This window comes from Miniopterus natalensis, chromosome 20, assembly GCF_054644295.1.
Source record: "Miniopterus natalensis isolate mMinNat1 chromosome 20, mMinNat1.hap1, whole genome shotgun sequence".
NCBI lineage: Eukaryota > Metazoa > Chordata > Mammalia > Chiroptera > Miniopteridae > Miniopterus > Miniopterus natalensis.
Genome location: NC_142100.1, coordinates 21988279 through 22015310, shown reverse-complemented (window position 1 = coordinate 22015310; position 27032 = coordinate 21988279). Strand labels below are relative to the sequence as shown.

At 43.0% G+C, this 27032-nt stretch overlaps 1 protein-coding gene across 2 annotated transcripts in view; it reads left to right on the top strand.

Moving 5' to 3' along the window:
- The window catches only part of FBXW8 (F-box and WD repeat domain containing 8), a 79519-nt gene that overhangs the window by 8109 nt on the left and 44378 nt on the right, over nt 1-27032 (top strand). For both annotated transcript variants that reach the window (XM_087828475.1, XM_016201623.2), the window contains exons 2-4: nt 2628-2732; nt 12552-12716; nt 16548-16636. In XM_087828475.1, the coding sequence (XP_087684601.1) occupies nt 2628-2732; nt 12552-12716; nt 16548-16636 (359 nt within the window). The remainder of the gene's footprint in view (nt 1-2627; nt 2733-12551; nt 12717-16547; nt 16637-27032) is intronic.

Genomic DNA, 27032 nt, shown 5'->3' with positions numbered 1-27032 from the left:
GGGAAGGCTGTTTACATAAAAGCTTGGGACTTGATCTGTTTGGGATTGGCCATCATTTTGGAGTCTAGACGTAATTCTAAGAGCCCAGTGACTTTTTTTTTTTTTTAACTTTGATTTTGTAATGTTGGTGTTGACATAATTTTAGTCAATGCTTTGAAACTGTTGTCACCCTTCAGAACTTATAAATGACCAAGAACCATCACAACTGGTGTGTTACCAGGAGACCAGCATGGTGTCTCTGATCATTTGTTGGTATGGGAGCCATAACACCCCAACTGGCATTTGTACCCTAGTGGCTGTACCCTTTTCATTCACTGTGGTATGTAACCTTTTAAAATTGATGATTCTTTTTAAAAAATCCTCTTGGAGTGTCACTCAAGAAAGAAAATGGCAATATTAGCCATCTATTGTTGCATGCTTAGCTCTGGTACTTGTGCCAAGCCCTTTCCATGTAATATTTCATTTTGTTTTTAATAACATGTTTGTTTGCAGGGTAGTTATCTGTTTTGCAGATTAAGAAACAGGCTCAGATGCATTTAGCCTGGTCTCACGACTAGTCAGGTGGAAGAGCCAGTATTATCTGTTTGAATCTTTGCTCTAAACTTGGTGCTGTGCTGCATCCCAGAAATCTCGGTGGTTGGGATGAGGGAGGGTGGTGGCAGGGTTGGGGAATGCTAAGGTAGAGGCACTATTTTCCTGGATGGGAATAGAGAATTGGTCAGCTGAATAGGCACAAGAGGGAGGGCTCCTGCCACCAGAAGCGTGACTCTTCCGCACCAGAATAGCTAAAAACAAGGTGATTTCTCATGCTCTTTTACAGTAGTGTCAAGTCCAGACACCAGTTTATGATGAGTCTCGAAGGGACTGATTGAAGAAAACAGTGCTCAGCACGTTCCTCAACAGCCTTCGTTCTGCTTGTGTGAGGATAAGGGCAGTTTCCTCTGGTTTCTTTTATGAGGGTCAGGTAGACTTCTCCACCTCACTGTAGTCAAATAAAGGAGAAACAGAGAGGAGTCCAGGGTTGCAAATGATAGTCTCACCTTGCTATGGCCTCCTCTGCTGCGGGCGATGCTCTCCAGGGGTGTGTTAAGAGCCTCAGTCGCATCTGGGATAGAGGAAGCAATGCCTCTTCGTTTTGAGAGTGAAGCCAGTTACTTGTAGGAGGGGATGGAGCCTGACATTAGACCGATGACTTTCCATTATTTTTTTAGGCAAGGACCCCTTTGTCTTCGAATTACACTTGCAGATTTTTTCCTGTCGTCCCCCCCCCCCATACCCAACGTTTCTCTCTTGATTTAACATTCTGTTCCTTCTTTGCCCACAGAGAACTGTCAACTCTTTCTCTCTTTCCCTCTAGAGATCCTTTTTGGCCTCACACTTAGCCTTGCACTGTTTTTGTAGTTGAATACATTTCCTTCTCATGCCCTGGATTATCTTTTAGCTCTGAAACTCCTAGACGAATGGAAAACACGATTCCAGAAAAATCTTTACCTTGAATCTTGGTAGGGTTTAAATTGGTGCTCACACTCCCTTAAAAATGCTGAGACTATTTCACTTTTGAGACTTCAGCCTTGCAATAAACGACTGTTGTATTTGAGCAATGAATTAGTAATTTGTTTGCAACCAGTAAGTCACTGATGTCAGCCAAAGCTTATTAAAGATGAATTCTATGAAGCAAGCACTGTTGGGACAGAGAGCTCTGCTTTGCCGGCCTTTGCAGAAGCAAACACCGCAGTGAGCTCTGGCAGGTGGACTTGGGAACAGGCAGAGGGGTACACTTGCACACTTGGTTTTCTTTTCTGTTTCACACTCATATTTCTTCGTGCTCCCAGGATCGTCATGACAGCCTTATCTCTCAAATAAAGCCTGTTACCTCATCCCTAATTGCTTATCCAGAGGCAGGCGAGCTCTAATTTCTCTGCATTAATGAATGACACCGAAGAACTGCTTTGTTTGCACTGGCTCGTGTAGGTTAGCCAGTGTGAGCCCCTGAGTGCATTAGGAAGCCTCACGCTTCTCCCGCGGCCCAGGCGGGCTGGTGTTCACATCACTCAAGAGCATTTCATTTATTTAACTTTTTGCTTATGTTCATGGCCCTATTCTCCTTTTCCTGATGAAAACACTTGAATGACCTAGGTCAGCGTTTCTCCCGCAGCTGTGGGGTACTCCCCTCCAGGTTTGGGGAGGGAGGTGGTAGCAGTTGTCCTAAGAGGACCAATGGCCGGCCTGGTTTCAAGGCTCACTCTCTTGGCCACCTGCTGCTCGCCTTTCCTTGGAGTCCAAGATGCTTTCCACAAGCCTATGCGCAGATACCTGTGGCATACGCCAGCTTGTAAGAAGGAACCTGCTGCTCCTTTTGAAGCATATGGGAAATGGTCTTGTGGATTTCATATGTGAATGTGAGGGTGGACCTGCGGGGGTCAGAGAATTGAGAATGGTTGTCAGGTGCTGAGTTAGTTCCATGACTGTGCTATGCTGAATAGTGAGAACGCTTGGCTCCCACTGGGAAACACCATCACCTCTCTCATTACCACCTAAGAATACCTCTGGTAATTTAAAGGGCCTGCAAATATGAGCATTTTCAAATCTCAGAGTTGTAAGCTTATTTCCTTTCTCTTTCCCCTCAGAATGAAATGGACGATGTGCCCTTCTTTGATATCCAACTGCCTTATGAATTGGCCATTAATATATTTCAGTACCTGGACAGGAAAGACCTGGGAAGGTGTGCGCAGGTAAGCAGTCAAGAACGGAAGTTCAGGATCTACCTACATATGTGCTTAAAGTATAGGTAGCTCCTTTGTAACAGAAATGTGCTTAACAGAATGGCCAGCTTTAAAGAATTAATGAATTGGGTGGCAGCTTTACTTGAAGGAAAGCAACCTTGAACTTAAAGAATTGTGTTCCACATCATCACTTGGTGTTTATCTTTTTGTGACCATCTGCTCAAGAGCTCTGTTCTCCCTGCAGTCTGAGTTATGGCTGACCTGTGGCTGTGCGCTCAAGGCTGACACCTCTGTGCGTGGTCTTTATTGAGCTAGCCTGAGCTCTTAATGTCCTCACCGTTTTTAATGCAAAGGTGCGAGCCCTTGGTTCAATCAAGCCAGTCGTTTGGTTGGGAGCTGAGGGTCAACCTGGGGACAAAACAGTGAAGTCATGTTTTAGGCATATAGTCCAAATTCCTCTTTAACCACCAGAATCCCACTCGGTGAGGTGCGAGGCACTAACACCTGAGACCCACCTGGGGAATTGCAGGTCAGTGTCACCCATCTCATGCTTACTCTGGGGCATACATTCATGGAGTGGAGTGGAGTGGAGTGGTGGGAGATACCATCTGGGCCAAACCTTATTGTACACATGAATCACAGGGGACCTTGATAAAATGCAAATTGGGGTTCAGGAGTCCAGGGTGGGGCCTGGTAGTCTGTATTCCTAACCAGGTGATGCCAGTGTGGCTTTGGCATGTTTTGAGAGGCAAGGGGTTAAGCCATTAAAATGAATCTCTTCTTTTTGATGAAGAGAATATATTTTTTCGTAAGTTAAATGTGAACATGATTGCTGACCATTGGCTTTTCATTGACAGCTCTTTTCCCCAGAAGACTTGGAATATCCATTGTCTATAACTGTCAAAGAAGTAATTTGCTTAGTGGTTACCATTTCCCACCCCTGGATTCTATAGTGGATTTTACGCAAGAGTCTATACCTTCAAGAGAAAGGGTTCGGTAAAATTGAGTGGTAGGAGAACCATACACTAAACTCCAATGTTCCACCAAGAATGTGAAGTTAAAAATATGAAGCAGTTTGAGAGGGGTGAAAACTGTAGCCACATTTAGACTCCAGAGCTTGCTCTTTCTACAGCAGTTCAACAAAATCACGCATAAAACAGGACAATTTGGAGAGTTTCTGCTTTTATGCTATTTCTTTATGAATCGTTTTGCTTAATCAAAATTATAGGGCAGGGCAAAAGTAGGTTTATAGTTCATATGGAAAATAATACAATAATAAATAATACAAGAGTAAACTCTTGTGTTTTACATACTTAAACTAAACACTTTGCCCCGCTCTGTACTTTTCTACTTAAATAGGAAATTGAAAAAGTCATCAGTATTCTTGACTGCCACAGCATTACTCCAGCGGGGGTGTTGGCAAGTCTTTTTTTGATGCAGAGTGTGGAAATCTTTGGGAAATTATGGAAGAAATTATCCAGAGGCTGAAATTCACTAAATGAAAATGTACCGAAGTGTAAAGCATGCTCAGAGCCTATCGATTACATTAAGTAAGAGTACCCACATTGTCTCCCTCTTTCCCCTTGCAAACTGTTTGTTATATTCTAACTTTACACATTGGCCCTGTTCCCAAGAGTTGAAAACAAGGGTGTAGCTGAGTGAGTCCAACTCCTGGATGTGAGCCTGATACTGTGAGCTGGAGTCTTGGAATAGGGTCTGATAGCTAGCTGCTCTCCACAAAGTCAGCGTCAGACGATAAAATCTCCATTCTCGATAGGGAGCTGCTGTTTAAGGAATCTTTTCTTTTAACATTGCTTTTTGCTCTCCTGCTTTGTAGAGGGCCATGTGGCTTTCACATCTGCTGCTGGTTTTCTCATCCAAAGAGTTTATCAGTGAAAGATAGAATCTAGTTAGTGGAAGAAGAGATCCCCTTTTTGGTACAATGGGGCTGCATTTCAGGGTAGATTGGTTATGCTGGTGAGATTATGCTGCAGGTGTGAACAGTTTAATTTGCAACACAGTAGTCCAGTTGTCCACCAGAATTCTTCCCTGTTTGGCCACTTGGATTTGTGACTGTTCTTCGTTTTTGTTTTTTTCAACCTCATTTTTAGAGCACATGTATAAGAAGAGAAAATATTTTAAATGGCACCCCTAAGGTGGCTCTGATTTGGGAAGCCAGAATTTTTTTCATAGAGCTGTTGCAGGAAGATGACCATGAATGGCCAGTAATTTGTAGAATTGGCTTTTCTTTTTTCAAGCATTAAAATAAAGCCACAAAGTAATAAAAATAAGTAGCATTTTCATTTGTTTCTCATGGTGATTTTGTTTTTGAAACGGAAGAAGTCCTTCTGTTGAATGGTCTGTCCTGCTGCTTTATGACTTTATTTTAGAGGGGCTCCCTCTCTGTCCTGCTCTGTCTCTCTCATTCTCTTTTAATGTAGGCACTATGGGATTTTAGTGAAATTGGGCCAGTTATGTGGAATTGGCACCATGAACTATATGTGTGCCCTTGGAGAAAACCTGTTTGCTTAGATCTTTATGCCAAATTGGTAACTGACTCACAGTAAGGAACCCTGATCGGGGAGGACTTTTGAGATTTAATTATGCCACAGACTCTGCTGGAAAACTGCTTTTGCCCTGACTTTGCCTCCTTTCTACATCCCCTCTCTTCCTTTCTAAGGCTGTCTGTCCTCAAATCTGAAGTCTGGCTACGTTAGTGATTCCTGTGTACTTTGGATGCTGACCTCTCTAGCTCCGTGCTATCAATAGCTGTCCCTTGAGGGACTTAGCATCTCTGGGGGAGTGTATCATGCTGAAGTATCTGGAAAGCAGTATGTCTTTAGTAAGCAGAGTTATGCATTGGGCAGTCATTGAACAGCTTTATTATCTTGCTGTTTGTAACTTTATGTTCACTTTATCCTGTGCCCACGGGATTCCTGGCACTTGAAAGGATAATATTTTTAAATCAATAACAGTCACAAAATTTCATTGATCTCAGACCTGCAGAATGGTTTGGCTTTTGTGAGAAGGGTAAGTGTGCTGTAACTTACCAGCATGAATAACTCTGAGGAGTAAAGGTTTTTAGGTATTACCAGCATTCATTTAAAAAACTTAAGATGATCATAAATTTGCAGGAGTTTCAAAAAATGACAGAGGGGTCCTGTGGGCCCTACCCCTCATCTCTTCCATTGGAGGGACGGTGTTGGGGCAGCCCACAGAGCTTACTCCCATTTTACTGGCTTCCCGTGCACTTGTTTGTGTGTGTATTTAGTTCTGCGCTGTTTAATCACAGGTGTCGATTCGTGTGACCACAGTGAGATATGGAGCATCCATCAGCGAGGCTCTCTCGTGCTGCCCTTTTATAGCCATAGTCACCTCTTTCCTCGTCCCATTTCTGCCCCTGGCAACCGTTAATCTGTTCTCCGTGTCTGTGATTCTGTCTTTAAATTTTCATTTTTAACGTATTTTAGTTATGTGCATTTTCCAATGTATAATTTTAGAAGTTTAGCTGCTAGGTAACAACGTTATGTTTTTCAAGCAAAAGGTAGAAAATTGTGCAACAGGAGCTTCAAGATGTTTGGCCTGAGCAACTGATGGGCAAAGTGGCCCTCATTGACAAGGGGAAAACAGTGGGATGTGCAAGTTGGGGGGAAGGTCAGTAGTTGGAGGTGAGGCTGGAGGTCAGTTCTGAGTTCAAATCTGGGCTGAAGATCTAAATTTGGAAGCTGTCAGTGCATTAATAGTATTTAAAGCCAGGAATCTGGATGAGCTCATCAGGGAATTAAGTGTAGATAGAGGAAGGGTTTCCAGGGTTGAGCCTGGCACAACACAGTGGTTAGAGGCTGAGGAGGTGAGGAAGCCGTTACCTGTGAGATAAGAAAACCCAGAGTGCATAGTTCCCTGGGAGTAAGGGATCAAAGGCATTAAGAGCTGCTGTTAGTCAAGTAAGAGGAGGACCGAGACACCCATTGGATTTAGCAACTTGGAGACCACTGGTGACCTTGACCAGAATCATTGGCTTGGTGAGGGCAAAAGTGAGTCGGTTTAAAAGTGAATGGAAGGGAAGGAAATTGAAATGAGTCTATTGCTCCTCAAGTAGACTTGAGACATGAAAGTGTGACTAGAACAATGACACTTTCTCCCTGCTGTGGGCCTCGCTGGTAACCCTAATCCAGGCAGAGTTAATAAAGCTAATTTTTGAGCCAAGGTTCTTTTTTTTTTTTTTTTTTGTAATGCTGCAATTCACAGTGGTGCTATAAAGCAAAATGCTGGAGACACTTTTATTAGCAAATTCTTGCAGCTGAGGCTCACTCAGTGGGGCTTTTACTGGGCAGAGCCATTCCAACCCTGGTGCACTAAAAAAAGACCATTAGGCCTTTGGAAAATTTAGGCTTGTAAACTTGCTAGATTTAATATAACTTAAGAAATCCAAACAATTAGATTTCATTTGGGTGAGACTCTTTAAAATTTACTTGTGAAAGTTTAACTAGGTCTTTTTCTTGTTGACTTTCTTCCCCCAGGATTAAAAGAAAATTTTAAAGCCAGTAATTCCTGTTCTCTGTTAAAAGAGGAGAAAAAAAGGCCCCCTCCTTTTATAGTTTTGTTGGCACATTTCTGTATTTAATACCTAATAGTAGGTACAGTCCTGATCCCTTTTTGGAAGTAATTCTCACCTCTAGCTTTTATAAATCCCTCAAAGAGATTTATTGTTTGTTATCCAAGATTTAAACTTTATCCTGAATATCATTTTCTACAGAAGAAGCCCTGTGATCTAGGGGTTAGTGGTGGGGATGGCGCACGGAAACATCCCCTTCTTGTTCTCAGTTTTTCCATCCCATAACCCTGTTGCACAAATTTCAGGTTGTGTCATTTAAAACGACCCGCCGTTTTCTTTGAAGCTCATCATACAAATCTGTTTTCAGCTTCCAAAGTTTTTGAGGTCTGACAGAGTTGAAACTTCTTGAAGATCTCTGAAAAGTTTCTTCATTGTAAAGTGGCTGAAGTTTGCACGGTTTAGTTCCCAATGAAAACTTACCCAGAATGTTTAATTTCTTTGGGATCTTCTAGTTTGTAATCACTGAGCACTGATTTGGATTCTCCTAAAGTGCTGATGGTTCAGTGGCTCCAGCTAACAAAATGCAGCCTTTTAGCTAATTTCTGAACCACAGAGTTGCAAAGATTGCCACCTACTTGGGGCCAGTCTTGTGATCCAACCTGATTGTAGGGGCAGAGACCAAAGCATTTCTCTCTGGTCCATGGGAAGTCACTCATGTGAAAGGGTATCAGTTTGGCAGGTTGAGGTGGAAAGGGGATGAGAATTACTGGTCTTAGTGCCCCGTGTGTAGTTAGCACCCAACACTGTCTTAATTGATGGACTGATAATCCATTTCAGTGTTTTCTAAAGTGTCTTCTGCAGAGCACTAGGCTTTTGAGACGCTCCTTGTAAGAAGTGTTCAGGAGCCAAATAAGTTTGGGGAATGCAGCTTCTTCTGTCTCCTTAGAGATATGTAACGTCATTCTATTAAACTAACTTATTAACATCCCAAGGAGCTGTTCTGCTGAGCATGCTTTGGGAAGTGTTGGTCCTTATAATGAAGTCATGATGTACATTTATGTGATCTTTTAGCAACTCTTGTGTCTTTTGTCCAATAGTTACATTTCATAATTTTTACTAAAGTTTACATTTTATAATTTTTACCAAAAAAGGCTTATGTGTTCCAAGGATCAGAGTACACTGCTTTGTGTTTAGTTAGCACAATTTGCCTTTGAGAACCCACGAGAGTCTCTTAATGTGGCCCTTACCTTATACTTATTTAACCCTGAATTCCAGGGTCTGTTAGAGAAGTACTCTGCTCTGGAACTATCTGAGTTGTGGCCTGGCTCTCTCTGCGCTCGTGATTGCCTGGTGCTGAGACTCACTCTGGCACAGACAGATGGACAGACACCACCCAGTGTTGTGGACAGGCTCAGCTGTGGACCAAACATGCCAAAAATAAAGCCATGGTGTTCTGTGCAGTGAAAACCGGAACTCCGCTGTTACTGAGCCATTATCCCGTCCTTTATGGCCTGATCACTGTGATCAGATGAGGGTTTGTTTCCCTGACGCCATTATGGCGAAGATGGAGAAGTGTGGGGTGACAGTGTGGTTAAGTGGATTTGTAACCGATGCTGTGGCCATGCCCAGGGTGGGCTGCTTAATGGATCCTTGTCAGCCTAGGGGGAGTGCTATAGTGGTTTGCCACAAACTCTGTCCTCAGTCCCATCCTGGTTACCCTTTTTTTTTTTTTTAATAATTAAGACGTGAAGGCCCACAGACCATATTTTGCAGATGATCTATGTATGGGAGAAATAGCTAATGCAAAGGATGACAGAGTTGAGATGCAAAGCTGGTATAAAATGCTGGTTGGGGGTATGTGTGTAATGAGCTGGGATTTAAAGTGGATAGAAAGTTTATTAAGTTAAGAATTTAAGTTTAAAAAATATTGTGGCCCGGCCGGGTGTGGCTCAGTGGTTGAGTGTTGACCTAGGATCCAGGCGATCGGGGTTCGATTCCCGGTCGGGGCACATGCCTGGGTTGCAGGCTCGATCCCCAGTCAGGGAGGTGCAGGAGGCAGCCGATCAATGACTCTCTCATCATTGATGTTTCTATCTCTCTCTCCCCCTCTCCTTTCCTCTCTCTGAAATCAATAAAGATATATTTAAAAAATAAAAATAAAAAATAAAAAAAATTAAAAATATTGTGGAAGTAAGAGATGGGGCCTTAAATTTGTGTTCTAAAAGACTGAAGAATGATAAACAGCAAGTTGAGATTTCCACTGGGGGGGAGAGGATGTGGGCACTGAGACATGCATAGGAGTTTTAAGCTTATTAGTAATACTTTATGTTTTAAGTGGGGCGGTGAGTTTATAAGTGTTTGTAATATTTTTTATACCTTTTGTTTGCCTAAATATTTAATAAAACAGACTCCAGAAACTTTGGTGGAACATTAGTTCAGTAGCCATGAAGATCTTATCCACAAATCAAGTAGCAAATTAGCGGCTGATAAACTCCTGTTCCTGGCTCTTTACAGTGCGTATTTGGGGTATTGTTTAGTCCTGAGCACTGCATTTGAAGAGGTACACTGTACTGCAAAAATAGTAGGGTAGTTTTGAGATAATGGGTATGGGAACTAGTCCTATGACAGATAGTTGGAGGAAATGGGTAGTATTTAGACCAGTGAGGAAACGACTAAGGTTCTGTCTTTAGCCATTTGAAGAACTGTCAGGTGGAAGAGGGAATAGATTTGTTTTTTTCAAAAGAGCAAAAATCAGGGCCGTGGGTATAATCTGATTTATAACCAGTGGAAGTACTGTGTAGTAGAGGTGCCTTGCGGTGAGTCAGGCTGATTTGGGAGGTCAGTTCTTCATCAGAAGCCTTCCACTGGCCAGGGATGCTTGGAGGAGCTTTCCTGCAATGGGGAAATCTGGGTTTCCCCACAGTTGTAACTGATGGTCTGTGACATTACGCTGCTTCTTGAATGATGGAGGCAGCCATCAAGATGTGTCTCTGAAATTGTTATCAAACATATATGTGTATATATTCCTATCACTTTATGTCTCCTTGGAAGAGGTTGTTATGTAAAGGAACTTTGCCATGCCATGATTTTGTTTTGGTACAGTGTAGATTCATTTTGAATATAAAGAATTCCTTTACTATTTTAAAAATTTTTATAGTTTTAAAGAAAAACGTATGAGAACTTCATGTGGCTTATATCCTTTGTTCTAGCAATATGATATATTACATTGATTTTTTTTTTTTTTTTTTTTTATCCTGACTGAAGGGTATTTTTTTCCATTGATTTTTTTTTTTTTTTTTTTTTAGAGAGAGTGGAAGGGAGTAAGGGGGGGAGAGAGAAACATTGATATGAGAGAGACATATCAGTTGATTGCATCCTGCATGTGCCCCAACAGAGGCCAGGGATCAAACCTGCAACCAAGGTACGTGCCCTTGACCAAGAATCTAACCTGCGACCCTTTGGTCTCCAGGCTGAATGCTCTAACCACTGAGCAAACCAGCCAAGGCTGTTACATTGATTTTTATATGTTAAACCAACCTTGCATCCTGGGGTAGATTCCATTTGGTCATGGCATATAATCCTTTGCATATATTGCTGGATTCAGTTTGCTAGTATTTTGTTGAAGATTTTTGTGTATATTCATAAGGGATATTGGCTTGCAGATTTCTTGTGATGTGTTTGTCTGGTTTTGGTATCAGGGTAATACTGGCCTCCTTAAATGAGTTGGAAAGTATTCCCTCTTCTATTTTTTGGAATAATTTGTAAATGATTGGTGTTAGTTCTGCCTTAGGCAGCTGCAATGTTCAACAGTTGTCCCTTACTGTTTTTGACAAATGCCCTGGAGATAGGACAGAGTGCTCCCTGAGTCAGTTCAGAAAATGACAATCCTTCAGAATAGAGCTTTTCAGCAAGCTCTCGGACAGGTCAAATGGTGATAGTTCTCTGGGGATTGTACTTTTGGGGAGCTGTAAACACATCTGGCCCCTCCAGTGGCTGCGAGGCTGCTGGTTTTTACAACTGCTCTAGTTGCAAGGCTGTTGGTTTTCAAGGCTACCATGGAGCTGAAGGAAGAGGTTGGGATTAGCGTAAGTTAAAATGGAAGTTAACACTTCTTACCAAGACTTAGCCATTTTTCAGAATGTTGCAAGCCTTTAGTTAATTTCCAGAGTTCTGAAAAAGTTGATTTTGACAGTTTTTGGCAGCATTCTCGTTGCTTTTACGGAGGAGCAGATTTTCCGAGATCTTGACTCTGCAATTCCAAAAGTTAACTGCCTATCAGTTCTTCATTAAGTGAGGCTTCCTTGTGCAGTGAGCGTCTGCCATGCACAGGCTGCAGGCTCTCTCTCATTCTGTCTCATCTTCTTTCTTCTTGTCTGTGTATTTGATGTCTTGAAGTGGCCCCCAAGGAGTGTAAGGAGCACAGGTTACTGTAAACCACTGGTCAAAACTCTCATTTTATTAGAAGTGAGTCGGATGGGCCACAAGCAGAATACGTAGCAGACTCGAGATGACGTTGATCCGCTGGATCAGTTTGTCATCTTGCCAGTGGAGTTCATTTTTTGCAGTCTGCCCCACTTTGCACACTATCCGGTGATGAAATAACCTTCTCAGTAAGGGTTGGAAGATAAAGCTCTAATAGCTAAAATGGCCATTTCCTCTGGATGCTGTTGGGATTTGAAATTCAGTCCAGGCATAACATAAATTTCTCTATATCAGATCTTACAGTCCTGGTTAACAGCTTGAGTTTTCTGTTAAACATTTTTTAAGGCACACATTTAAAATCTTAAGTTTTCACACATAATATAAATTTGAAATTCTCACATGAGCAGAAGTTTTGAGTGATGGATGTCTATTTTATTACTGCTTTTACTTCATAGGCTGTCACCCTCCAGCTCTGTAAGGTAGAAATACAAGTGCCTGTTGGTAAAAAGTAGAGTGATTCTGTCCTGAAAGCTGCGTGTGATTGTATATTAACATGTTACAGCATGTAGTTTTTATTATTTGTGTATTTTCCCTCTATGTTATATAATACTTCAACCAGTCTAAAATGTGATATTAGATGGTAATACAACAATTCTGAAATCTTGAAAGATGAAACTGGAAACATTTGCTTGTTGGTTTTTTTTTTTTCTTCACCTCGGAGTGTTTTGTTAATGAGACATTTTATACTGCCATAAACCCAGGGCAGTAATAAAGGTGTTGATTGATTTTTGGATGACAAGGGGCTTCTCTAATTGCAGGACTTGACATTTGTATCACTTCTGCTGTTTTAGGTGAGCAAGACGTGGAAGGTGATCGCAGAAGATGAAGTGCTTTGGTACAGGCTGTGCCAGGAGGAAGGGCATCTTCCTGAGAGCAGCATCTCTGATTATTCTTGCTGGAAGCTCATCTTGCAGGAGTGCCGAGCCAAGGAACACATGTTAAGAACCAACTGGAAGGTAGGCAGCCGCCAGTATCTTCTACCTATAGAAGACTAGCCTGCAAGGACACGGAAATCCAAGCCTGGGGTTAATCACCGAGTCCCTCTAATTACAGCCTGAGGGTAACTGCCAGAAGCAGGGAGAGAGGAGGGTGGTGAGCGGACCTTCATCTGGTGACTTGTTGCCCATTTTGTTTGCCGTTAGAGTCTCTGCCCCCATTTCCAACCACACTGTTTGGGAGCATCCTGCTGCTCTCCAGGAGAAGAAGGGTGAGGTGGAGATGCTGGGCACCTCCCCTCTGATGGTTAGGGTCTTTGGTGTAGTGCACAGTGCAACCCCCTTTCACTTTTACCATCTCCCTGGGTGGACCAAGAAAGTGAGAGCACCACCTGAATACAAAAGAGGAGCTATTTCCAGTAAACGTAAGAGGGAGATTATTAAACATCTCTAAGTACTGTCTTCTCTTCCCTCACATAACCTATTGGCTGGCTTCCATCACATTTATCACTTCGAAATCTCTACAGAAATATTAGATCACGGCTAAGAATTTTCACAGTGTAGTGTTTCTGTAGGAACTAACGGGCAAGAACAGTGTTGCATAGAGCTGCTTGCTGCATGACAAGACAGCAGTGTGGTGCTTGTGTTTCCTCCCACCTGAGTAGCTGGATATCCAGTTGTGTGGAGGGGACAGAACCATGCTCTTTCCTCTGCCTTAAAGGTCAATCCTAATAGACTTTGAGATTAACAAGCCTTTGCTCATTACTGATGGTGACATATTGCCTGTGTGCATGTCTGTCCCCAGTCACCTCGTAACCTGATTAGTGACCGATACTTTGGATCTGGGCAGCCTCACACAGTTCCTAGCAAAGTTAATAAGAGCAGTGATTCTCTAATTCAGGGTATCTTAGCCCAGCACGAGTGACATTGGAGCTGGAGAATTCTTTGTTGTGAGGGCCATCCTGTCACTGTAGGATGTCAACTAGCATCCATAGTTGATGCCAGTAGCATTCTCTTTCTCCCCCAGGGGTGACAACCAAAAATGTCTTCAGACATCTTCAAATGTCCCCTGGGGAGCAAAATTGCTCCTGGTTGAGAACCACCTTTCTTTTTTAAAAAAATAAATATCTTTATTGATTTCAGAGAAAGGAAAGGACAGGGAGAGATAGAAACATCAATGATGAGAGAGTCATTGATTGAGCCCGCAACCCAGGCATGTGCCCTGACTGGGAATCGAACCCCGATCAGTTTGGATCCCAGGTCAACCCTCAACCGCTGAGCCATGCCCAGCTGGGCGAGAACCACCTTTCTACGGAGAGTTAGCACAGCTATCCTTTCTTAGGCCATGAAGACACCACCGCTAAGTAAAAATCACACTGTCCCACGGTTTGCATCCTCACCAGGTAATAAACTCGTGTGGAGGGACCCCGTAGCCTCTGTGCTTGAGTAGGGTCTGTGAGGGACATGCTCGAGGGTCAGGCATGAGGGCTTGACAAAGCTGCTTAGATGGGCAGGGGGTGGGGTGAGGCAGAAAGCAGAGGGTCTACCACCGGTAGGAGGGGCTGTAATTTAAGGAAAGCTTGAGAGTTGGGCATTAATGAGGGCCTTTTTGTCTGGAAAGAAGGCATGCTTTCGAGATTAGTGAGCGTGCGAGCTGCAGATCTTCAGTGTGCCCTGGCTCCAGTTCAGAGATGTCAGACCCCGAGAGAGAAAGCAGCAGCTGCTTTGTTTCCTCTTGGGTATTAGATGAAAGCGAGGGAGAGAGGCAGGTACCACTTCCTCATCCAGGCTGGAGGTGGCAGAACTGAAGGGGTTTAAAGACCCACCTCATAGCGTCTGGCACTTAATAACAGTATACAAGTTTCCGTGCAGTTTAACTGAACATCTATTTATTGTTTTGCTCTGACAAGCACTTAGCCCTATGTTTCGTAAGTGCTCAATAAATACTCAATTGGATGAACTGGAGTCTAACTGCAGGCACATTGTGAGGGAGGCTTCTCTCTGGAGTGTGTTGTACCCATTTTTCTGACAGTGTTACCAATGAGGACTATGTAAGTGAAATATTAAGTGATAAATATTGCATTAGCTGTAATGATGGGATTCTCATGTTTCTAGAATGAAAGACAGCCCTATCAAAACATGAAATGTAGAGTAGAGCAAGTTGCTTTACCTTTGTGTGCTTTTGTTTTCTCATCTCTAAAGGGGGGCTCAGAGTGGCCCTGCTCATAGGATTGTGGGAGGGTGACTGCTTAATGACATATCCCCCACTCTTGCAGAGCGCGGCCCATGTCCAGTGCTCAGTGCTGGCCGGAGAAGCCCACAGGCCTTTGCACGCAGATACTGTGGTTTGGTGCTATTTGTGGTTGACTTCAGGGTGGCTTGGGCAGGTGATTTGGTTTGGCATCTCCTAGGTCAACATCTGGGGGACCTAAGAAGGGGCCCCAGGGTTCTTAGGCATTTCTGTGTAGTAAGTGTGTGAACTTACATGAACCTGCAGTTCAGGAAATGATTTGATAAGCTGGCTGTGGTGGCTGTAGTGTTCCTTTTCCTGGGGTTTGCGTTCACTCGTTTCACTCTGGCCTTCTAGGAGTTCTCTAAGACCAGCAGACCTATGTGGGGTTGTAGTGCATGGGGTTGGGGGCGGGCGGCAGTCTCATGGAAGAAATTAGGAAATACCATAAGCACACAGGTCTTTTTCTTTCAATACCTTGTCCCTCAAAAGAGCTTTGCTGTTCTTGAGATTTTGGCTGTGGCTCTCCCACAGATGACTCCCAAGTCTTCCCTTCCATCCCCATATGTCCTCTCACAGGACAGCTCCTCTTGCATGTATCCAGTTTTGTCCCTCAGCCTTGGACTTGGTCTTCAAGTGAGATCATCATGCAGACAACTTTACGCGGTGCCTGGAATATAGTGACTTAAATGTTGTTTTTAATGGAATGAATGTCATCAGCTGTCTTCTAATAACATGGTAGTGATAAAAGTAGCTACCATTTACTGAACACCTGCTGTATGCTGATTGTGCTTGCACTTACACAGTCTCTTTCTGGCCCTTGGTATAGCCCAGCAAAACTGAAATATGGGTTTCTTGGTGTTCTTGAATCCTGCCATACATGCTTACCTCTCCTACTCCTCCAGCATCTCGCATGTGAACACCTTATATTCCTTCAGGCTCCCTTTATTTTATTTTAAAAATAATTATTTTGTGTGTATATTTGGATCGATAATAATTGCCATGGTACAAATAATTCAGAAGTCAGAAAGGGACATACAGTGAAAGGTACATCTTTTCCTTGCCTCTCTTTACTGACCCAACCACCTGGTTCCTTCTTCTGGAGCAACCAATGGTCCCGGGTTTTAGGGTTCCCTTTAAATGCTGTTTCCATGAACCTCTGCCCTCTCAATCAGTGGTAATGTCTTGTCTTCCTTTTCCCCATCCTGACTTTTCCCTTTGTGTAGACTTTTTCATTTTATCCTGCGGGTTGTTTATAAGGGTTGTTAACTGAACTTTTTAATGCACCTTATACAATTTCTTCAGAAACTTGCCATGTTCAGCCTTCTGTGGATTGTAGTTATTTTTGCTCACATATTTCCTTCATATCCCCTTGAGGACAGAGCACCATCCCACACACCTGCTAGTGCCCTCTAGTTCAGTGCGTGTGTGGGGAGGGCGGGTAACTTGTAAATGCTAATAGCTTAACATACTGGTTGTCATCTTGGTCCTTTTAAATGTCCAATTAGTTTTGAACCCAATACACACTAAGACAATCACTGCGGAGTGTAGGTGAAAGAGACACTCTTTGTCTCTGGCAGCCCCCAGAATAACATACACCACACACCCTTTTCCTTACACAGAATCGCAAGGGAGCCGTGAGCGACCTGGAACATGTCCCCGATGCAGATTTATGTGATGTGCACTCTCACGACGGCGTCGTCATTGCTGGGTAAGGCAGAACAATTTTCCATTTAATGCTCTTTATCTCGAGATCTCTTGGTTTTTCACGTACCCCCCGCCCCCCTGAGTCCCAGGGACATTGTCGCCCCTCAGGAGCACGTGCTTGTGGATGGATGGCCCGTGTTTGAGAGGATTTTGTTCTCTGGGGTTGGAGAAAACTGAAGTTAACGATGAGGAGAGAAGGGTGCAGAGCAGACCTGTAATCCATTTGTCTCAATGTCTCTCCTAGTGTTAAAATCACTCTTGTGGCATGTTATGTTAGATTTTCATTAAGGCAAACAGTTTGTATTTTATGAAGACATAAAGTCATGCAAGAATAGTAAGTGCTGGCACAGAGCGGTCCTGCTCTTACTCTAGTGTTTTGAAGCTTTTCTTAGGAAGGACTGTGGCCACACACAGTCTTCCCTCCCCACCACACAGTACCTATTTGTTTTTTATTTGTCTCCGTGGCCAAGAAATTTAATTTTAGCTTCTGTAGATTCCTTTGGCTTCTGCTCTAAAAACCACTTTCGTGTATTCTTCATATTTTACTACAGAGCTGTGTTTATGCATTTCTATAACGTACAATAAGAAGATCAGTTTTATTTTTTGGATGAAGATGTCTTGAACTAGATTCTCAAACCATATACTCAGTGCTGTAGAGACTAGGACACTTAAACTTCTTGGTCTGGATTGGCTTTGGAGGGAGCCACCCAAGAGAGGCTCCTACCTGCAAGAAAACAAAAACAAACCTTGGCCTTGACAACTTGGTAGTGGCAAGTTTTTCTTTAAAGAAAAATCTCTCCTTAAGAAGCATTCCTTAAAGAGCACCACTTGAATTGAAATCATAGTCAGATTATTTTAATACTTTGTGGCATGCAGTGCCTATGAAAACATTTTTGTGCTTTAAACAAGATATGCCCAGGAGAAACATTTGTTTAATTTAATTTTAATTTCTTTGTAAGTGCAATTAAAAACATTTTTTTTTGCAATTACAGTTACATCCAATATGATTTTTTATTAGTTTCAGGTGTACAGCTTAGAGGAACCCTTTTCTTTAGCTTTGCTGCCACAGTTCAGAGGCTAATGCCCTTCCTTGGACACTGTGGAACTATTATTTTAGAAAGAGTAACGACCAGAATTCTGGACTTCTGTCCATCTGGTGCAGCTTTCGTCTTCTGCCCCTCACTGCTCAGGTGTGGGCCTAAGGGCTCATGATATAGAATGGGACTTAGGCCATCCTAGCTTGAAGACCTTTGAGGACAGAATGTGGAGATTGGACTGAGCGAGTCATAAAAGAAATTAGAAGTAAAGGAGACTTTAATGTCCAAAGCCAATTATGAATTTCTTATCTGGACATGGACCTCACAAAAGGCTGGCTGGTGCCAGTCCTTTTTTCCTGCCTTTGTGTTCCCTGGAGGCCCGCTCAGCGTTGCAGATTCTACCAGCACAAAGCAAAGCGATGGCAGAGTTTGTGGATCGATAAGATGAAACTTGATCTGTGGGTCAGAGAGGCTCCTCACGCTCCTCTTTCTAAGAGGACCTTACGTTTATGGCCTCGCATCAGGTACTTCATATCTTGCTTGTGTGTAGAGCATCTTGTGTTTATCATTAAAATTTTATTTGGTGGTTACGATGCTTGTTTTCTGGGTCAGATCTTGAATCCCTTTTCATTTGAGACAGCGGTGCTTGTGGTTACCTCATTGCCAATCAATGTTGTATTTGCCAGGCTTCTACAGTTATGCATCTCCAAGGAGCTCCTTAAAGAGACAGTGGCTTCCTCACCATTTCTGTCTCTTCTGCTTATCTTGCATTTCTTATTTTTTCCCCTTCCCCTCTCTCTCTCTCTTTTTTTTCCTTTCTGCAATCAGCATTACTTTTATTAGCATTTATTTTATGTTGAATTTACTCGCAGGCCATAAGTTTTTGTTTCTTCAGTTTCTTCTGGGATATCTTTTCCTTGGCTTAGGAACAGTCTGCTCTTTTTCAGTCGGATCATCTCAATGTGAGAGGGAGGGCGCATGTGTGGGTTAATCCGCCCATGAGCCCTGTAAGTTCTACGTCGCATCTTGGGAGCTTTGTTCACCTGGATGTGCTCCATGACCAGAGAATCTACATCTGCACCTTTAAGTTCAGCATTGCTCTCTGCATTTTTAAGCATGTGCAGCAAAAATTCAACACTCTTTTTGGGCCACCGACCGTGTCCAGCCCCACTGTTTCGCCTGGGCACACCTACCAACTCCACCGTTATAACTACGGAACGGCACACACTGCCTCTGTAAAGTGGCATATTTCACATACTTGGTGGCTTTTCGAATATGCATACCCTAGATGGCCTGGGCAGTTTCACGAGTGTCGTTAAAGTGAACACGAAGATTTGAACCTCTTGATTTGCATGATTTTGTGGGGTTTTCTGGGTCAAGTGAATAGCGAACCACTTTCAGAGGCCACCTCTGGCCGCTTTCAGGAAGAGCTCTCTCTCTCTCTACACAGGTGGAATAAAGCTAAACTGTAACGTTTTTGCATTTAAACCTGTTAAATATATTTCATATAATTGCTGGAGAGCAGAGACTCTGGGAAAGTCTCTTGCTGTTTTCCATCTTTTCAGCCCTGCGTGTCAGTGTGCCTGGGGTGCAGTGACGATGTTTGGGCCTAGACTGACTGCTATTCAGTTAGACTCACAACTGACCCGGTCTTGGCTCTTCTTTATTCTTCTTTTCACACTGCCCCGAGTAACCTTCAAATGCTTCTTCACTCATGAGCTCACCCGAGACTCTCGGGTACCTACCAGGTGAACGGGACCTGGCCCCTGCTTACTCCAGGCTTGCTTTTCCCCCGGAGGAAACACACATCATTCTCAGAGCTTTGATCTTGCTCGTTTTGGCCCATCAGTCTTTGCTTCCCTTACTGTCTCATGAATGGTGGTTTCCCATTACCTTTTCCTGATGTCCTGAGTCCTTTGAAATTTGTTTCTAACCTACCTTTCTCCTCATTACTCTCCTTAGTGTACCTTTGGATTTTCCCACACTGTTCTAGTTAGTTACCTCTTTTAAAAAATTGAAATGTAATTTACATACCATAAAATTCACCCTTTTCAATGGTATGTCAGAGGTTTTTGGTATATTTACAAGGCTGTGTAACCATCCACCATTGTCTACAATGAACATTTTTATTACCCCTCAGAGAAACCCCGTCCCCATTCTTGAAAGCCCAGCTCGAGTCTTGTCCCCTCCCACAGGTGTCTATAGCACTCTAGCTATTAACCCCCCTTCTCCCCACACCAACATCTACCCTTCTCATAACTCCCGGAGAAGTGCTTAGCTGCAGCTTATAGGGCAGCTAATCACGTGGCTTCCCAGATCCCCAAAACACTTTTGTTTTATATTGTTATTTTAACTATACAGCCATGTATTTTCTTTCCAGCTTGTAAGCATTTCTTAAAACTGGAGATGGCATGTCATATTTCATTAAATGCCCTTAGTGCTTACACATCGCTTTGTCTGAACTAAGCATTAAAATTTAATATATAGACTGTCCCTCCCCCCACCTATATTCTACATTATGTGGGAAACTGGAGAAACTCTTAATTTCTCTGGTCTGTTCTCTGATTTCTTAGTTTTTTCAACTTAGAATCATACAAGTTTAAACCTGGGAGGCACTTTAGAGATTGTCTATTCCCAAACGCTTGTTTTGTGTGAGGTAACTGTGGCCCAGAGAGGTCCGATGAGCCAGGATTGGCTCGTGTGCCGGCACCACTGTGCTGTCCCTCTGCAGTGTCCACATGTAGAACCAGGCATCAGGGCTGCCTTCCCCAACCCTCATTTGCCACTCTGACTGCTTGTCTGGTGTAGTGTCATTTTGGTTTTTCTTTTGTGGCATGCATCTTTCTTTTCTGTTAAAAATAAAAGCAGCGATAAAACCATGTTGTTTTTGCCAGACTGTTAGAAAGTGGCTAAGAGAACCACCTAAATCTTTGTATGCTAACACAACCCTGCTACGGTGTTTGGTGTGTGCAGTTTATTTTTCAGTGGGTTTTTTATATACTTATTTTTGCATAGTATAATCATTGCCTACATTACATTTTTTGACCTCCCCCCCCCCCACTAAACTGATGAAGTTGTGGTTTTTTTTGTGTGTGTTTTTTTAAACTATATCTTTATTGATTTCAGAGAGAGAATAGGAGAGGGAGAGAGAGAGACAAAAACATCAATGATGAGAGAGTCACTGATCAAGCCCGCAACCCGGCCACGTGCCCTGACCGGGAATCGAACCCTGATCGCCTGGATCCTAGGTCGACGCTCAGCTGCTGAGCCACGCCCGGCCAGGCTAAACCGATGAAGTTTTGTTCATGTTATTACTTTACATCCTTCGATTTGTTGCAAAAGCTCCTAGGATATAATTATACCCTAATTTTCTTACTCATTTTCCTAGTACTGGGCATTAAAGCCATTTCATGTGTTTTGTTCTTATACAGTGTGTTTTCTATTAGAGGTTTGCAGATTTCCCCCTTTTTAGTACTATAAATCTTATTTAAAAATTATAAAACATATACTTATTATAGGAACTTTGAATTCCATAAAAGTGTGTAGAGTTAAAGTTCTTCCTTGTCTTCCCCTAGTCTAATTGTTTTCCTAGGCAAGAGTCCCATAAGTGGAACTGATAGATTTAGAAGAATGAATTGTTACACTTCCCAGGCTAAATTATTTTAAATTGTCTTATAACCCTCAACTTCTTTCCAATTTTTGGTTTGAAGTCTCTAAACCGTCCCTCAAGCCTGCTTTCCCAAATAAACCTGCTTTCTGTCAATACCATAAATAATCAGAGTACACGCCTCTTTTTTACTATCCACATCTTAACCTCCTGCAGGCTGGCTTCCAGCCCTTCCACTGAGCTACATCCTCACAGGTCACAGGTGGTCGCAAACCAGTGGCCTTTTCTTGACCCACTCCCTTCAGCCTGTTGGCACTGTTTGGTCTTGTTGACTGGACCCCTCTTAAAAGGTGGAGACCATGTATTAAGCATTTTTGTGCTCTCAGGGCCTAACGCCTGTCCCAGCACACAGGAAACTTGGAGGGACATGCGTACAGAAGGAAAACTCCTCATGCTTCTGAGACTCCCCACTCTCTGAGCTTCTCACCGAATCTTTGACCTGCCCACCTCCAACTCTGGCCCTTCCATTGGCCTTGTGCACTCACTTTTGGCTCCTTAGCAGTGATATGCAGATTTCCAGAAAATTCCTCAGCCTATCTGTTTCTCTCGGAGTTCAGCCTCTGGCTGCGTTTTCTGGGATCTGATATTACTCCTGAAATGTAGTGAGGCTCAGTGGGTGCTATCCTTCTATTTACAAAAAGAGACGTTATCTAGAAAGTTTGTTGATAATAAATGTTTAGAAAGTGTGTTTTTTGTTTGTTTTATTTTGGTTTTGGTGGTGAGCGCTCGGAGGGTTTTAGAGTTTTTCTGCCTGTTTATCACTGAGCGGAAAGAGAAGGTAGAGGGGAGGCCGAGAGAGCATCCCTGCGCTCTTCCGTGATGCCCAGCTCATTCTCTTGCCCGCAGCTGCACCGTGGAAGTGAAGAGGGTTGAAAACATATGACATCATGAGTCCAGGAAGGTCACAGTATAGAGCCTGAGATGCAGGTCCAGGTATAATTTGCCAGAAGTATATTTGCTGTGCTGCCACCTAGTGAAGGAGAACAACTCAGGTAAAACTTACAGGAGAAAGCCAGACCGGGGCTTACTGGAGGCCATGGGCCCGCTGTGCTAACCCTTAAGTTATTAGCTCAACCAGAAGCTTTTATCAGATGCCCAGGAGTATGGTGGTGTTTTGCAGTAAACTCCCTCCTCACTGTTACTTACTGTGAAGGGAATCAGTTTGCATAAGAAAGCACACTTTTCTGTTTACATTTAGGACCATTTTCCCCACTTTTGGTTTCAAAAAATGTCAGGCACCCTCTTTGCATTGAGGTTTTTCTCCCTTCTCCTAAATGTTTTCCTCTCGTTTTCCACTGATAGGATATGCCTTTTTAGGGTACAGTCCCCGCCTTACTGGAACAGTGACTGTGCCCATGTTTCTCCTCTGCCAAGTGTGGTTGGCGGAAAAAGTGTATCATTTAATGTTGCAAAATATCAGCTCTCTTCTTTCACTAAAAATACTCAGTTGTCCCATTTGGTCTCCTGCATTTTCATCCATCTCCATTCCCTTTGAAGCAGGCGTGCCCAAGTAGACACATGACAGAATTGCGACACCTCTCTCTAGGAGCCCAGTGACCTCTGGCTGTCGTTCTAGCTTTCATTTTTTACCAGCTCTGTCTGTCCACACAACCTGGACATCAGAGGCAAGAGGATTTCCAGTCTTCCATAAGCATGAAGCAAAATTTTCAGCTTCTAGGTTTTATATGCAAAATTTGAATTCTGAATCCCTGGTTGGTTCAGTCTGCCTAGTGACACTTACAGGGGAATGTTATTATTCTTTATAATTTATAACTGTTAGAAAATATCAGTTCAAACATACATGTGCCTCTAAGATAACTTGAAATACCTTGCTTTTAGCCTTTCCCGCTCCAGTTATTCCAGTAGTTAAAAATGTGCCTTTGCATTGACCATGTACCATGCCAAAATACAACTTCGATCTGAAATTGTGTATATTTGCCCTGAATTTTAAAATATTTTCTATTCAGGACCTGAAAACCTTAAGGACACTGTTTTTAATACTCTACTAGTTTCGTGTGAATGTATAAAAAGGGGCTAATACCTGGGACTACTTTGCAGCTCTTCAGAAAAGTTGTGTTTGACAAATGTTGCCCCATATTTATACTTACTAAGGACATACTTAACTTTTTCCTTTAAAAAACAAAAAAAAGCTCCTTCTCTTGACAGTTTCCCTTTCCGCCTTGTTTTATGTTGATTTTGTGCTGCTGCTTATTGTGACATTGGGCTGCTTCCCATACGGACTTTGATCATTGCCCGTCAGGGACCTCTTTTTAAAAATACTTTCAAATTTATTTATTTTCTGCGAGGTATACATGCTCTTCTGGTAAATAAGTCTGAGGTAAGATATTGATAAGAGACTAGAGGAGAACATTGCATCTATTATACCCTTAATGAGGGAGCTCCAGAATGTCCTTAATAAATACTGGTGAACCCATGATTGCATTTATCCATCTCTGGTTCTCCAAGGAATAATGGGAGGGGCCACAGCTACAGTAACTCCGTATAATAATCATTGACTCTGGCTCTATTGATTGTGATTAACCAAGATGTATGGAAAACAGTTTTAAGTGTGTAGTGCATGTATCTCGTAAGGTCCATTAAGATGTTCATTATTTTTCAATTGATGCGTCTTAAGCTGCGCTTGATGTTTGTAGGAGTGCATTTCCACAAAGAGACTGCACTGTGGGACTGAGTTCATTTTGTTAATTGCATAATACAACACAGTCATGTTTCATAGAAAACAGTAAATACTCTTGATTTCATTGATTTGTAATCTTTGGTATCTATCACTAACAAAAGCATGGAGTATGTGAATAGTTCTTAAAGCTGCCAGACATGAAGGGAATAAATGTTTCTTGAAATGTGGGTGCTATATATATAGGGGCCTCTGCCTAATAGCTCTGTAGGCTTTAAACCACTTAATCCTGTATGTTTAAGTCAGGAGATTCATTCATTCAACATTTACAAGCACAGATGAGGGCTGCAGCTGTGGCCAGGATCACAGGCTGACTGAGGGATACAGTTATAGGCAGTTACAGACAGTGTGGGGGATGGTAGAGTAGGGGATGGGCAGGGCACCAGGACATGCTGGGAGAGGCACCTTGTCCAGGCTCAGAGTCGGCCTGGGTTTCTCCCAGGAAGTGACTTCTCCGCTGAGCCTGGAAGGATGATTAGGAGTTGGCCAGGTAGAGTTTAGTGTGGGGCAGAGATGCAAATAACATGCTGCCACTCCTCACTCTCAAACCGATGCTGGGCATTGATAGCACATAACAGCATTTATTGATCTTGTGAGCTGGATGGAATACAGCTTCAGAATCCTTCTCAACACAGGGTTGTAGGCAGCCACTACCAATTTATCAGACTTGACACACAAATGAAACCATTTGTTGTTCCTGGTCTGAGGTCTCATAACAAGGCTCCTTTTGGCTGCTGTGAGTACCTGATCAGAATAGAATCATGACTTCGTTTGGGGGTGACTGCATGAGTATGGCCCTGTAGACGGTGACATTTCACCATCCATTCCATGTGTCCTCTCACATCACCTGTGAAGCAGGTGTGGGAGGCACCATTACATCTGCCCAGCTATTCTCCTCGCCAGCACCCTGGGCTTTTGTGGTGGTGTTGGCTTCTTGCCTTCCATTGAGATACAGTGGTAGAATTGATGAGGTAGGGTCAGGAGATGTGTCCTGCAAGCCTGAGCCGCAGTATTGAAAACAATACATTCCTTATATTGCACTTAAATGGGGATGGTTCTTAAAAGCTCTATTTGTTTAAAGACATTGTCATCTGAGGAGGTAGAGTGGCTCGTTGGTTAAGCAGCAGATCGAAAAAAGCCAGAGAACCTATTTTGATCCCAGCTGTGCCACTAAAATGTTTCTTATGACCTTGGGTAAGTCACTTAACCTTACTTCCAGCATTCTTAAGTCAAAACAACCCCCCAGGTTATTATGAAGAGCCTTGAAAAAAATTGTTTTTAGCAGAGAAGCCCTGGCACCTGGAAGCAAAATGGAACCATGCCGCCACCTCTTCCACTCTGCTGGACATTTATATGAGAAGAATGGTTAATATACATCTTCCCTCTTTTCCTTCTGGTCTTTTTCTCCAAATCAGTAGTCTGTTTGTTGGAGACTTAGAAGTTAATGAAATCTCTTTGGTGATAAATCATTTTAAATTGGCCATTGCTCTGGCATGCTGAGCTTGAGAGAGGCTCTGGTCCCATTCTTTCAACAAAAAGTCAGCTGTGGTCTCTGACCTATTTATTTGGAGGTAAACTCAGCCTTTCCAAGTGTGATAAAAAGATCAAGAAGGCATACAGTTTTACTGGCCTGTGCCGTGGGCTGGGATGTCCTCGTTTGGAAAAGGCTGCTGCTTCAGTCTTTCTTGAGTGTTCTTACATCAGGCACTAACTAGAGAGCCATCAACGTTGGGGTCCAGAGGCTTCCTGACAATGCAACTGTCATAATGGAGTCTTAATTGGTTGACTGTAGTCGTCATTAGGCAGCGATAAAGACATCTGGAGCTCTGGAGAAAAATCAGCCTATTTCCCTACCTTGCTTGGATATCTGTTCTTGCTTCTCCTGGCCGATGTTGGTAAGTGCTTTTAGATCCCATTTAGGGTTTGGTCCAGGTCCCTCTGCCCCGACCAGTGTTTTACCCTCATGAAAATGTCTGATTCTTTGGCATTGAGTCCGACTGCCACTGCTATGGTTGCTTTCCCTCGAGTTAGATTTCAGAACCTATAGCAGAGTCATCACGAAGTACCTGCTGAAACAGGATATTTATTCTCTTTTCCCATCATGAAAAAGACATAAAGTCTCATATTTTGTTCCCTAGTCATTCTGCAGCAAAACATTTGTGTTATGATCATGCTCTTTATCCATGAAGAATGGAGTTAATTTAAATGGATATCTATGGAAAATTTCATGTTTACTGAAATAATTTAGATTATCCTTTGTTTTATAGTTATTTTAATTAGTTTGGAAATACATGCAGGGAGTCTAATGCATGTTGATGTGTGAGTTCTGGGTATTTCACTGATCATTAGCATGAGGAGGTGGGCAGTGGAGATGAAACGAGGTGCTACTGAACCCAGTTGAGTAGTTACTTGTGGATACTCCCTTTCAGTCACCCTTTATTTATTATTAGCTGTGCATAGGGCACTGTGATGGAGACCATGGCGTTGAGGTGTGGCCTTCACGAGGAATTTACAGTCCGAGTGGGGAGACATGGAATGTAGCAATGAGTGCCATTTCTTCAGATACAGGGCATAGTAATTGAGTCAGAGAAGGCTTCATGGAGGAGGAGGGCCTTTGATAGTTCTTGAGGAGTTGGTGGGCTTGGGGGAGGTCAGAGGTTTTCAACCTTGACTGCACATTGGAAACAGTAATGCCTGGTTCCACCCCGAGTCAGATTTAATTGATCTGGGGTGTGCCTGGATATTAGGAGTCCTACAAGCATCCCAGGTGATTCTATAATGTGCAGTCAAGGTTGAGACCACTGGGCTGGACCATGAGAAGGGAAGGCACTCCAGAAAGGTGGATGCTGTGAGCCGAGGTTCAGAGGCAGGAGTGTGTGGGAGCCAGTGAGTTGGAGGCTGGCTCCTGCTAAGGAAGAGTAGGTCATGAGCTGGGAGCAGTGGGTACTCATTTGTGGAGTGTTGTCAGTGCGAGGCTAGTAATTAAAACTTCATTTCATAA